Raw genomic sequence first — 15,011 nt, forward strand, 5'->3', positions numbered from 1 at the left:
GGTCGGAAGCTCACTCCAACCCGGGCTGGCTTTGAACTCGTGATCTTTCGGTCAGTAGTGATCTTAATGCAGCTGACTCCCAGCCAGTTGCGCCACAGTCCCGGTGCTGATTGGGGTGAGCTCCTGCCATCAGCCCAGCTTCTGCCCACCTAGCAGATCGAAAATAGCAATGTGAGTAGATAAATAGGTACTGCTTTAAGCGGGGAGGGAATAAAAGGTGCCCATAAGGACATGCCGGCAATTCGATCGGGAGGATGTCTACAGACAACAAAGCTCCTTGGAATGGAAGATGGAGTGACAGCACCTCCCAGTGGTTGGAGTCAAGCTCAGCCTCCAGATGCCGGAGATGGAAAAAGATGGGAAGCCTTTACCTCTATTAATGTATGGTCTGTCCTTGTTAATTATATGATGGCACTAAATGTTTTCCGTATATGTGTTCTGTAATCCACTCTGAGCCTTCTCGGGGAGATAGAGCAGAATATAAATAAAGATTATTATTATTATTATTATTATTAATATAGATTTTAAATACTTATCCATATTTGTTTGTCACGGCAATTTTGGACTCCAATCTCTTGCTTTCCTCAGCACTGGCTACAACGGCAAAGGTAGTGCTTTTCTTTTTTGCTCTCCTCTCTCTTACATCTTTCTGAGCAGTTAGCATATTTGTTTGTAGTTGTTTCCCACAATCAGTGCGTACATCATAGTTGTATTTAAGGTCAAACCTGTCTTATGCTTCGCCAGCAGTTCCAGGACTCCCTGCAGCTTCTCTTCCTCTTTGGGGATTTCTTGCATTATCAGAGACAGCTGGGCTCTTTTCTCGCTCAGCTGGGCATTGAGTTCCCCTTTCTGGACGCTCAGCTCTTCCAGAAAGGATTTGGCCTCCTAGGCAAAACAACCGACAAAGCCTGCATAAGATTGCAATGGTATCGCTGAAGGAGTGCACTTCCATGTGAATCAGGCATGGGCAAACTTTGGCTCTCCCTCCATATGTTTTGGACTTCAACTCCCATAATTCCTAATAGCAAGGCTGTTAGGAATTATGGGAGTTGAAGTACAAAACACCTGGAGGGAAAGCCAAAGTTTGCCCATGCCTGATGTACGAATCCTATGAAGTTCAATACCATTTATTCCCTCCGGGCACCATTGCCATCATCATAATCATCAGCATTATTATTATTATTATTATTATTATCCCTGTCTCACCGTTGCGTAGGATGATGCCTCTGGCCATTATTATTACAATTATTATTATTGTTATTATTAATAGTAATACTTAATGAAAATTATATCCTAGGAACAAAAATCATAATGTTACATAGTGTTGTTACTATTATTATTATTATAATTATTATTACTACTACTACTATTATCCCTGTCTCACTGTTATGGAGGACAATGTCATCATCATCACCATTTCCATTTCTCACCATTGAGCAGGATGATGCGTCCAGCAATTATTATTACTATTATTATTGTTGTTATTATTATTAATACTTAATTACAATTATATTCCAGGATCAAAAATCATAATATTACATCGTGTTGCTGCTGCTATTATTATTATTATTATTATTATTATTATTACTATTATTATTATTATCCCTGTCTCACTGTTAAGGAGGATGATAACATCATCACCATCATCCATGTTTCACCGTTGAGCGGGATGATGCCTCGGGCCATTATTATTACAATTATTATTATTGTTATTAATATTAATACTTAATGACAATTATATCCTAGGAACAAAAATCATAATGTTACATAGTGTTGTTGCTATTATTATTATTATCATCCCTGTCTCACTGTTAAGGAGGACAATGTCACATCATCATCATTATCCAAGTCTCATCGTTGAGCAGAATGATGCCTCCAGCCATGATTATTACTATTATTATTATTATTATTATTATTATTATTATTATTATCCCTTCTCATCGTTAAGGAGGAGGATGACTCCAGCCACCACCACTATCATCATTATCATTATCATCATCATTATCAGTGTCCAATCGTTGAGCAGGATGATGTCTCCGGCCAATATTATTACAATTATAATTATAATAATTATTATATCATGACATTTATAACCCAGGAATAAAAAATCATAGTGTTACATAGTGTAAATAACTAAGCAAAACCTTCATTTGCCGTTGTTTGTTGGCCACCTCCACTTCGCCGTCTCTGAGAGCTTCAGCAAGTTCTGCATTTTTCTGGATGATGCTCTCTTGGAGGAGACACAGCTCTTCCTCTTTCTGAGCCAGTGCCCGTTCCAAAATCTGCAGCTCCTGCTTTTGCGCCGCAGTCTTGAAAAAGAGGAAGGAGAAACAAACCCCAAAGTAGATCAGTAGCTGTCTCTTTTGGATCATCACTACCTTGTTTGGTTACTTGTTTATTATTACTTTTTATTCATGTATACACATAATAAAATATCTTTGTATGTTCATGGCTGAAGTATATAAATACTAATACTAATAAGAGGTCTGATTTTCCCATAAATGCTACTGACCTCATCCTTCAGTCTCTCCAGGTCACTCTTTTTGCTCCGAAGGATATGCTCTGCCTCCTTAAGGATCTGGAGATGGTGATCCTCGTTGCCTTCAGCCACTTGTATACTTGCCTGAAGCCTCTGAAGACTAGAAGAGATTGGAATTAAAATATTTTTTAAACACCTAGTAGTCTGTTGGTGTTCAATCAAACTCCTGAATGATACATGCTATTCTGGCTATCTGAGAACTGTCATCAGTTCAGTCCAAACTAGAGATGGGAAGCCCTGGAAAAAAATGGAAAATTGGGGGAAAACCAGATAACCAACTGAAAAATCTACTTCAGGGTTCCCATACTCAGAAGTTTAGATTTTAGCTTCTAGGACTTCTATCTGTTAACTAAGTTGGCTGGGGCTTTAGGGAGCTGAAAATCTTTACAAAACCCTATATCTATACCTCCCTCTTCATACCTATACAAACACACACACACATATATATAAATATTATTATATTATATTATATTATATAAAAAACTAGCCGTCCCCTGCCATGCGTTGTTGTGGCCCAGTCTGTGTATATGTGTTTTGAGTGTGTATATATGTGTATATATATTTGTGTATATGTGTGGTTTTGTGCATGCGTTGTAATGTATTTTTTTAATTTTTTGGATTTTAAAGTCTCTTCTGCTGCGTTTTTTAGTGTTTTTATGAGTGACGGTCACTTGTAGGTTTGTTAGTGTAGGTTTGTTAGTGTCCAAATTTTGTATCAATTCGTCCAGTGGTTTTTGAGTTATGTTAATCCCACAAACGAACATTACACTTTTATTTATATACTAGCCGTCCCCTGCCACGCATTGCTGTGGCCCACTCTGAAGGTCATGGGGGTTCTGTGTGGGAGGTTTGGCCCAATTCTATCGTTGGTGGGATTCAGAACGCTCTGTGATTGTAGGTGAACTACAAATCCCAACAACTACAACTCCCAAATGTCAAGATTCTATTTTCCCCAAACTCCACCAGTGTTCACATTTGGGCATATTGAGTATCTGTGTAGAGTTTGGTCTAGATCCATCAGTGTTTGAGTCCACAGTGCTCTCTGGATGTAGGTGAACTATAACTCCAAAACCAAAGGACACTGTCCACTGAACACTTCCAGTATTTTCTGTTGGTCATGGGAGTTCTGTGTGCCAAGTTTGGTTCAATTCCATCGTTGGTGGGGTTCAGAATGCTCTTTGATTGTAGTGAACTATAAATCCCAGCAAGTACAACTCCCAAATGACAAAATCATAATTTTTTGATTGATGGTCACTCCTTGTGTAGTGAGACATTTTGTTGCCAAATTTGGTGTGATTTCGTTCATTGGTTCTTTTGTTTTTAAGGTACTCATTATGCACAGAGCATATATATATATATATATATATACAGAGAGAGAGAGAGAGGGGGGGGGGGTATATATAAAACTAGCCGTCCCCTGCCACGCATTGTTGTGGCCCAGTCTGTGTATATGTGTTTTGTGTGTGTATATATATTTGTGTATATGTGTGGTTTTGCACATGTGTTTTTTTTAAATTTTTTGGCTTTTTAAGTCTCTTCTGCAGTGTTTGTTAGTGTTTTCATGAGTGACTGTCACTTGTAGGTTTGTTAGGGGTGTAGTGTCCAAATTTCATGTCAATTCGTCCAGTGGTTTTTGAGTTATGTTGATCCCACAAATGAACATTACATTTGTATTTATATAGATATAAATACAAATGTAATGTATAGCGAGAATAATTTGAAATATGAATTTACAAGAGATTAAATAGACACAAAATGAATAAAGGCCTCTTTAGCAAACTTAATTTAATTTTAAAAAACAACAACCCAACATTGCCCATGCTTGTTAACTGCAAATCAAGACAATCAAACATACATTTCAGTCAGTGTTTTAATCTTCTGACTCAAAGTCTGAAATTCGGAATCCTTTGCTGACACGACTCTGTTGATTTCTTTCAAAAGTCCTTCCTGTTCCGCATTATGCTGCTCTAAGTCCTTTGCATCTGCTTGGAGTAATCTGAAAGGCATCCAAGAAATGGTCTTTTACTTATTCAGGTTCAAGCTCAGACAGTTCTTTTCTGTTTATACAGTGTATATAAGGAAGAAGACCTGACACCCCAAATATTGAGGCTCAAGGAATGTGACTAAACTATAGTCCCCCGTTTACCTTAGCTGCTGATCTGCTTTGACAAGCCTTACAGCCATCTCTTGAGCCCTTTCTTCTAGCTCTTCCGCTTCTTTCTCAGTTCGAGACAAATGCTGCTTAGCGCGATTGTATTTCTGGATGGTGTCTTTGGCCTAGAGATGGAAAATATAATTTTGAGAAGACTGCTATGATTCAAAGTAGCAGGCCCCTTATGAACCAAGGCTTGATTATTACACTATGTAACTATGTATATTTATTCCTGGGTTATAAATGCCATTTTCTTTTCTTTTTTAATTAGTTCTATCACAAAAATGAGGGAAAAGTATATTAAATTGCAAAAAATCCCAGAAATCGGAGAATCAAAGCAGATTTTTTTCATCATGTAATAGTCGCGGTCTGGTTTTTAATTCGAGAGATAAGAAGTGAGACTATTATGTGATGATGATAATAATAATATTTATTTATTTGACCAGTCATATGACCATTTCAAAATAGAACACGAGTTAAAAAACAAGGCAAAAAGGTGAGGACTATTATGCGACGAAATACGGTAATTCACACATTGAATTGCCTTCGATTCTCTTGTCTGTCAGGATCGGATCCAACACTATGTAACACTATGATGTTTGTTCCTGGGTTATAAATCTCATTTTCTAATTGGTTCTATCACAAAAACTGCAAAAACTTTGCTTTTGTGGGAGGGACATACTGCAGAATGTTTTGCTCTACTTTTTCCAAGAATATCTCATAGAGACTCAATCCATTCAACGCAAGTGTTGTCAAAGGCTTTCATGGCTTACTACACAGAACCAACACAAAATACAGGAGGGCTTTGGGGAAAAATCACCTTGTGAATTATAGTTCAGTAACAGTCAGAATGCACTGTGAAAAAAACAATAAGGGATCTGCACTAAATTTCGCACGCATACCCAATATGCCCAAATTTGAATACTAGTGGATTTGGGTTGGAATTCATATAATCAGAGCACTATTTGTATTTTAAAGAACGAAGGCTGAAGATGCAAAGAAAAGGCAAAGAGTTAGGAAAACTGAAAAGTGGGAAAGTATATTTGATTTGAGCTAAAGGGAAGAGTTGAGATGGGTAGAAAGAAGCTGGGATTCCTAAAAGTCAAGTAAAATCCTGAAAATGCTGCTAGAACCCGGTTGTACAGCCTGGAAACCACACTACACAACACCCATTTAGTACCGGGACTGTGGCGCAGCTGGCTGGGAGTCAGATGCATTAAGATCACTACTGACTGAAAGGTCATGAGTTTGAAGCTAGCCCGGGTCGGAGTGAGTTTCCAACCAATTTGTGTAGGTTGTTGTCGACCTTTCCAGCCCGAAAGACAGTTGCATCTGTCAAGTTGCATCTGTCAAAGAATGAGGAAGTACTTCATCAGTGTCAAAAATGGTCAGTGAAGTGACAGCTCCCCAGTGGCCAAAATACCCTCAAGAAAAGCTGGAATGTTAAATTGCCTCTGTGTCTCTGTCTATATATGTTGTGTATCTATGGCACTGAATATCTGCCATGTATATGTATACTGTAATCCGCCCTGAGTCCCCTGCGGGGTGAAAAGGGTGGAATATAAATACTGTATATAAAATAAATAAATAAATAAATAAATAAATAAATAAATTACTTTTCCTTGTGTGTTTTCAAGTTCGACTTCAGCTTCCGCCAGGAGTCGGTCGGCCTCCCGGAGTTCTGCCCGCCGCTTCAGAAGGGTCTCCTCAAGGCATTCGATTTCACCCGCCATGTTTTCGTGGAGCCGGAAAGATGTCTCAAGCTCCAGCTCCGAAAGAAGACCACTCGATGGCCCATCAAGGAAGTCTCTAGAATAGGGAGAGATCAAGAGTTAATTTGGTTCTTAACACCAATAAGATCAGAAATTCAGCATTTGGTTATCAATGGAGATCAAGTTGAGCAGGTGGCCAGCATTAATTCGCTGGTGATATATTTTTAAGGAAGACCTGACCTGAGGGCTTCATACTGATGGCTGTGTTTGAGCTTTGAAATGGTTGAACAGAAGCTCTCCGAAGCTCTAGGTGCTCTTACTGCCTATTACAGGGAAAACCAGCTGATTCCCAATCTATCTAAAACGCAGACGTGTGCTTTTCATCTCAAGAACAGAGAAGCATCTCGAGCTCTGAGGATGATCTGGGAAGGAATCTTACTGGAGAATTGCAGCACAACAAAATACCTGGGAGTCACTCTGGGCCATGCTCTGAATTATAAGAAGCGCTGCTTGATTATCAAGCAAAAGTGGGTGTTAGAAATAATATCATACAAAAGCTGACTGGCACAACCTGGGGATCGCAACCAGACACAGTGAAGACATCTGCTCTTGCGCTTTGCTGCTGAAAACACATGCCCAGTGTGGAATACATCTCACCACGCTAAAACAGTGGATGTGGCTCCTTTATCACAGGATGTCTACATCCAACACCACTGGAGAAATTATACTGTGACATCCATTTGGAAGTAGCGGCCAATAATGGAAGGACCAAGGCAGTGACATCTCCAGCTCACCCTCTGTTTAGATATCAGCCAGCAAGACTTAAATCAAGAAACAGCTTCCTAAGATCTACAGAGATACTCGCAGGAACACGTCAGCAAGCGAGAGTCCAAAGGTGGCAGGGGAAAACTCAGAACCTCAATCTGTGGCTGAGATGGGATGAGAAACTTCCTCCTGGGCACACAGAAGACTGGGCGACATGGAAGGTGCTGAGCATGTTGCGCTCTGGCACCACAAGATGCAGAGCCAACCTTAAGAAATGGGGCCACGGAGACCATGACATGCGAGTGTGGAGAAGAGCAAACCACAGACCACTTACTACAATGCAGCCTGAGCCCTGTCACATGCACAATGGGGGACATTCTCAGAGTAACACCAGAGGCACTCCAAGTGGCCAGCTTCTGCTCAAAGGACATTTAGTATAATGCCAAGTTTTAAAATTTTGGTTTTTTTTAATACATTGTAACTGTACACTCAATTATCTTCTGACACAATAAATAAATGAATATCTAATCATAGAGTCTCAACCAATTTGACCTAGTTTGGGGCAGCAACAAAAACCAAAGTTTCTGGAGTAATAATAATAATAATAATAATAATAACAACAACTTTATTTTTATTCTGCCAACCATCTCCCCAAGGGGACTCGGGGTGGCTTACAAGGCACAAGCCCAAAAATTACAAATAAAACACCGTCAATTAAAAACATCAGAAAAAATATAAAAACAATCACAATTGTAAACAACATCAAAACAATATGGCTGAGTATAACAACTATTTTCAAAGTAAGGACTGCACAATTAAACAGGAAATAACACTTTCAAACCAGGAACAGAAAAAAATTCAAATATTGTGACATAGTTTTTTCCTGAATTGCAATTACCTTATATTCCGGGGTACAAAATGACTGGGGCTATAAGACGACCCCCCAATTTTAGCAAACAAAATAGAGAGTTGGGGGATATACTCACTGTTTAAGGCAACTCCCCAAATCAGGCGCTTCTCAGGCCGCTCTCCTTCTTCCTGTCCAGGCCTTGCGCGAAGTGCCTCTTCTCCCGCGAGACAATGTTGTCTCGTGGGAGAAGAGGCACTTCTCAAGAGGCATGGACAGGAAGAAGGAGAGCGGCCTGAGCAGCGCGAGAAGCAGCCCAGGGGCCCAGCCACCAACAAAGGAGAGGCCTGGGCCTGAGCAAGGAAGGCAGCCAGGAAGGGAGGAAGGACAGGGAGCCTGCCCGGGAGGCCGCCATGAGCCAAGGCGGAGGAGGAGGAGGGGAACCCGAGGCCAAGGGAGCCATATTAAGTAATTTTATTATTATTTTAATTTTATACCCGGCATACTAGACGACCCCCAAAATTTTATAAGGTTTTACATGCCTAAAAGGTCATCTAGTACCACGGAATATACGGTATGTTATTATTTATTTATTTAAAGCATTTATATTCTGCCCTTCTCACCCTGAAGGGGACTCAGGGTGGAGCACAACATATAAACGGCAAACATTCAATGTCGAAACATACTAGACCATACACATACAAAAGCATTAAAATCACTTATCTTGACGTTAAAATCCTCTAGTTAAAATTGTCTCAACAACCATATCAAATTTGGTTGGCATATTAAGGATTAGTTTGGTCTGCTATGACTTGAAATCTATCAATCTTTGGACAGAGGCCGAAGTTTCGGCTTTGCAACAAGTGATGCACCAACGTTATAAATAGTAGCTATAAGAGCCATTCTCTGCAGCTAAGAAATCTCAATCAGCCTGCTTATTTACTTGCGTTTCTTTCGTTTCTGGGCTGTCCTGCGTAGCTCTGTCACTTGGTGTTCCAGCTCTTCTCTTTCGCTCAGTAGGTTTCGAATGCCTTGGTGCAGTTCTTCCATCTCTTTATTCTGTTCACAATGAGAACTTCGAGCAGACTTCCCTCCCTGCCGCTGAGACTTCAGCTTGTCTATCCTGTCTTCCAGCCGCGAGATTTCATTTTCCTGCAACAGACAGGCCTTCATTATGGAAGGACACTTCTTCATGCAATACCCTCCCTCCACTTTCAAACAAGGTCACTGCAGTAGGCCTGTGGTTTCAAATAAAGGCACGTGCCACCTAATGCAAAGTAAAGGTGAAAACCAACAGGGTGCCACAACTCTACAAAGTAGCTGGTATCCCCCCCCCCCCCTGCGATGTGCGATGGGAAATTGCTGCTAAATGTGAGAGAAATAAGGTTTAACACTGTGGAAGCCACCCACTAAATGGCTATCAGCCTCCTCCCAGTAGACTCAAATCAAGGAAAAGCTTTATGAGAACCACCACTCCTATTGTCGTCTCCCCAGCAACAGCAAGGGTATCCCTCTGGGCAGCTAGAACAGGAAATCCCAACTGGATGACCCCCCCCCCCCCCATAAGAGAGGGTCTTCCTCCAGGGGCAAACCAAGAATGAGCAACTTGGAAGTCCCTGAACAGCCTCAGAAGTGGAGTGAGCATAACAAAAGACAACCTGGCAAAATGGCACTACCTAAAAGAATCCCACACCTTGTGTGACTGTGGAGCAGAACAGACAACTCCACATCTGTATGCTTGTCCACTGTGCCCTGCCTCATGTACAGAGAAAGAATTGTTGGAAGTTACAGACAATGCCATTGCTGTTGCCTGTTTTCGGTCAAAAGATATTTAGCCACCTGCGCTCCTTCTATTTTTATTGGTTTTATACTAATTTATGCAATGCTTTTGATACGAAATAAATAATTTTTTAAAAAGATATGTGGCCACCTGCACACCTTCTATTTTTATTGATTTTAAACTAATTTATGCAATACTTTTGATATGAAATAAATAAATAAATAACCCAATGACATGGCAGGCTGGAGGTGAGAACCACTGGACATCGTGGTTCTCATCCAGATATCTATTTTTTTGTATCATGACATGACAAGACTCTCACCAGGTTGTGATGTTCAGGTATGTTGCAATGAAGCACTCCAACAGGAATAAGAGGCACGGGGCAGTTAGCAGGAACAGGGGTATAATAAAGAGGGGAGCCTTGCATCGCTGTCATGGGAGCAAGAATCCCTCCATTGCCTGGTGTAAAGGCAACTGGGACCCCATCTAGTGGCAGAGTATAAATGGCCGTCCCAGGCGGTGCGATGAAGGAAGAGACACCGTGGATGTTCTGCTCACCTTCTTCTTGGTCCCCTGCATTTTGAAAAACAGCAGAAAGAATCTGACCCGAAACCTTAAGAGTACTGATCAGAAGTTTGGGAACAGAACGACACACAAACAGCCCCTAAGAGAATGAGACGTAAGGAGCACAAATATCATTCTGCACTAAGAGCTGCCAGACACTCACTATTGTATATCTTTTTTTTCCTCGTGTCATGAGCAACTTGAGAAACTGCAAGTCACTTCTGATGTGAGAGAAATGGCCGTCTGTAAGGACATTGCCCAAAGGGATGCCCAAATGTTTTGATGTTTTACCATCCTTGCAGGAGGCTTCTCTCATGTCTCCTCAACAGAGGAAGCTCAACCCACTCTCCCTGGATTCAAACTGCTGACCTATTGGTCAACAGTGCTGCCGACATAAGGGTTTAATCCAGCATTTCTCAACCTGGGGGTTGCTAGGGGGTATCAGAGGGGTCGCCAAAGACCATCGAAAGCACTATTTTCTGTTGGTCATGGTGGTTCTGTGTGGGAAGTTTGGCCCAAATCTATCATTGGTGGGGTTCAGAATGCTCTTTGATTGCAGGTGAACTATAAATCCATCACCTACAACTCCTAAATGTCAAGGTCTACTTCCCTCAAACTCCAGCAGTTCACATTTGGGCATATTAAGTATTCATGCCAAGTTTGGTCCACATCCATCATTGTTTGAGTCCACAGTGCTCTCTAGATTTAGGCAAACTACAACTCCCAAACTCAAGGTCAATGCCCACCAAACCCTTCCAGTCTTTTCGCTTGGTCATGGGAGTTCTGTGTGCCAAGTTTGGTTCAGTTCCATTGTTGGTGGAGTTCAGAATGCTCTTTGATTGTAGGTTAACTATAAATCCCAGCAACTACAACTCCCAAATGACAAAATCAATGCCCCCCCCCCAACCCCACCAGTATTCAAATGTGGGTGTTTGTGCCAAATTTGGTCCAGTGAATAAAAATACATCCTGCAGATCAGATATCTACATGACAATTCATAACAGGAGCAAAATTATAGTTATGTAGGGCAGCGAAAATAATGTTATGGTTGGGGGGTCACCACAACATGAGGAACTGTATTAAAGAGTTGCGGCATTAGGAAGGTTGAGAAACACTGGTTTAACCTATTGCGGCACAGGGGGTGCAATATACCTGATACACTAGGTAAGTGTGAATGTTGCAATTGGTTAGCTTCATTAGCATCAAATAGCCTCACAGCTTCAAAGCCTGTCTGCTTCCTGTCTGGGAGAATCCTTTGTTAGGGAGTGTTAGCCGAACTTGATTGTTTCATGTCTAGAATTCCGCTATTTATTGAGTGTTTCACTTTATTGACTTACCTTCATTGAAAATAGATTTCTGAAGGCCACTCCTGGCTGGAGCATGCAACTGACAAAAAGTGGAAGGTTCCTTCTTGCTTGTCTTGTCGTCTCTAAGCCCTTTATGGATCGGGGTTGATGTCGGACATTGCAAACCGACACCGGAGTCTTTGGTGCTCTGAGATGCAGGGGTAGATGCCTTTAAGGATGATGGGGGAAGCCAACAACAACAACAACAACACTGGTAAGACAAACATTTCATGAAATCATCCATTGTCATAGAATCATAGAATCCTAGAGTTGGAAGAGACCTCATGGGCCATCCAGTCCAACCCCCTGTTAAGTAGGAAAACCACATTCAAAACACCCTGACAGATGGCCATCCAGCCACTGTTTAAAAGCTTCCAAAGAAGGAGCCTCCATCACACTCCAGGGCAGAGAGTTCCACTGCTGAACAGTTCTCACAGGAAGTTCTTTCTAATGTTCAGGTGGAATCTCCTTCCTTTAATTTGAAGCCATTAATAATAATACCGTATATACTTGAGTATAAGCCGACCCGAATATAAGCCGAGGCATCTAATTTTACCACAAAAACTGGGAAAATGTATTGACTCGAGTATAAGCCAAGGGTGGGAAATGCAGCAGCTACTGGTAAATTTCAAAATAAAAATAGATACCAATAAAATTATATTAATTTAGGCATCGTTAGGTTAAATGTTTTTGAATATTTACATAAAACTGTAATTCAAGATAAGACTGTCCAATTCTGATTAAACTATTATTCTAACCTTTTTCAAAGTGAATATGCTTACATGTCCTCCAATAATAATAAATAGAGTAAAAAATAATAATAGAGTAAAATAATGGAATGTAATAATAACTGGGTTGTTGTAGGTTTCTTCGGGCTATATGGCCATGGTCTAGAGGCATTCTCTCCTGACGTTTCGCCTGTATCTATGGCAAGCATCCTCACTCTAAGGATGCTTGCCATAGATGCAAGCGAAACGTCAGGAGAGAATGCCTCTAGACCGTGGCCATATAGCCCAAAAAAACCTACAACAACCCAGTGATTCCGGCCATGAAAGCCTTCGACAATACATTGTAATAATAACAGTAATAATAGAGCAAAATAATAAATGTAATAATAACAATACAGTAAAATAATAAATGTAACAATAACAATCATAGAGTAAAATAAATGTAATAATGACAACAATAATAAAATAATAAATATAATAATAATAATAACAACAACAAAGTAAATTAACAAATAATATTGACTCGAGTATAAGCCGGGGGAGACCTTTTCAACCTAAAAAAAGGACTGAAAAACTAGGCATATACTCTAGTATATACAGTAATAATAATAATAATAATAATAATAATAATAATAATAATATATTTATACCCCGCTCCATCTCCCCCAGGGGGACTCGGTGTGGCTTACATGAGGCCAAGCCCATCAGTGCAGTACATACATTATAATACAAAATACATCACAATAACCAGAAAATAAAATACGTAAAATGCAAAGAAATATAATAAATGACACAGGCAACATAAAACAGGCAATTAAAAACAGAGGAGTTCACTGAGCAGGGCCACATTCAAGGCTAAAGATTTTTAAAACTTTGGGAGATAGGATGGTGCAGATCATCAGGATGAGGACCCAAGAGTGTTCCACGTCCTAGTCTCTGTGGCAGCTGAAAACAAGTTTGCTCCCTCCTCCCTATGACTTCCCCTCACATCTTGATACATGGCTTTCCTCACGTCAGGAGCCCCTGGTGGTGCAATGGGTTAAACCCTTGTGCTGGCAGGACTGAAGACTGACAGGGATGAGCTCCTTCTGTCAGCTCCAGCTTCCCAAGCGGGGATATGAGGGAAGCCTCCCACAAGGATGGTAAAACATCAAAACATTTGGGCATCCCCTGAGCAACATCCTTGAAAACAACCAATTCTCTCACACCAGAAGCAACTTGCAGTTTCTCCAGTCACTCCTGACACGAAATAAAATCATGTCTCCTCTCAGCCTTATTTATTTACAGTATTTATTATATTCCGCCCTTCTCACCCCGCAGGGGACTCAGGGCGGACTGCAATGTATATATTCATGGCAAACATTCAATGCCATAGACACAAAACATATATAGACAGACACACAGAGGCTGTTTAACATTCTAGCTTTTTATGAGGGTATTCTGGCCACCACGGGAGCTGTCGCTTTACCATCCATTTGTGACACTGATGGGGTACTTCCTCATTCTTTGCATGCTTGCTGGAGATTTTTTATGGCCTCGTAAATTAGTCTCCCAGCATAAGCGGCACCAAAACTTCTTACTTGACAGATGCAACTGTCTTTTGGGCTGCAAAGGTCGACAACAAGCTATACAAATTGGTCAGTAGCTCACTCTGACCTGAGCTGGCTTTGAACTCATGACCTTTCAGTCAGTAGTGATCGTAATGCATCTGACTCCCAGCCAGCTACGCCACAGTCCCGGTGCATAAGGTTGTGGGTGAACTACAACTCACATCAGGCTGGACTGGATGGCCTTAAGGTGGCATCTCTCAACCTGGGGGTCAGTAGTGATCTAATGCAGCTGACTCCCAGCTGTGCAACAGCTGAACCCTAAGCTGTGCCACAACCTTCTATACTAAACATGCCCAGATCTTTAAGCCGATCCTCATTGGGCTTGTTCTCCAGACTTTTGTTCCCTTGAGTCACCCTCCTTTGGACACATTCTAGCTTAGAGTCAACATCTCCCTTCAATTGGGATGCCCAGTATTGGATGCAGTATTCCAGGTGTGGTCAGAACAAGGCCGAATAGAGCATGGTAGCATGATTTCCCTGGAACTATCAACTCAATGCAAATATTTATCACCGTACTAAATAAGAAAGAGGCCTACTAACCAGAACACTAGTATGACGGAGAATCGAGGGAGTGCAAATATTTATGAACACAACAGAATGCAAATATTGATGACTAAATAAGAAACAGGCCCATAAACCAGATAACTGGAAATCGACTGAGTCATCTGGCGGAGAAAAACCCCAGACAAGCTGCTACATACAGCAGATGCTCCTTATTTGCATAACAGGTTGAGATGTCCACCCTGCAACCAGAAGATTTCCTTACACAAAACAAGGCAGTACAGTACATGTTTAAGCATTACCGCACCACATTATGTTATGTTTACGTCCTAACTGATGAAAGAAATAGTAAGTGTGTGGGGGAAGCACAGGGAAAACTTAATAATGAGGTTAATGTCCACTTCTGAAATCCCATTTAAGCGTTTTCAAAGATTTGCAAGGAACTAAGGGCCCTTCTACACAGCCCT

At 40.9% G+C, this 15,011-nt stretch overlaps 1 protein-coding gene across 5 annotated transcripts in view; it reads right to left on the reverse strand.

Annotated features, from left to right (window-relative positions):
• Positions 1-15,011, reverse strand: part of CNTRL (centriolin) — a 73,621-nt gene that overhangs the window by 16,059 nt on the left and 42,551 nt on the right. For all 5 annotated transcript variants that reach the window (XM_067471845.1, XM_067471846.1, XM_067471849.1 and 2 more), the window contains 9 exons: positions 11,697-11,874; positions 10,118-10,368; positions 8,959-9,167; positions 6,308-6,500; positions 4,686-4,816; positions 4,395-4,535; positions 2,513-2,639; positions 2,145-2,309; positions 726-885 (listed from right to left, as the gene is read on the reverse strand). In XM_067471845.1, the coding sequence (XP_067327946.1) occupies positions 726-885; positions 2,145-2,309; positions 2,513-2,639; positions 4,395-4,535; positions 4,686-4,816; positions 6,308-6,500; positions 8,959-9,167; positions 10,118-10,368; positions 11,697-11,874 (1,555 nt within the window). The remainder of the gene's footprint in view (positions 1-725; positions 886-2,144; positions 2,310-2,512; positions 2,640-4,394; positions 4,536-4,685; positions 4,817-6,307; positions 6,501-8,958; positions 9,168-10,117; positions 10,369-11,696; positions 11,875-15,011) is intronic.

Source organism: Anolis sagrei, chromosome 11 (genome assembly GCF_037176765.1).
Source record: "Anolis sagrei isolate rAnoSag1 chromosome 11, rAnoSag1.mat, whole genome shotgun sequence".
Taxonomy (NCBI): Eukaryota; Metazoa; Chordata; class Lepidosauria; order Squamata; family Dactyloidae; genus Anolis; species Anolis sagrei.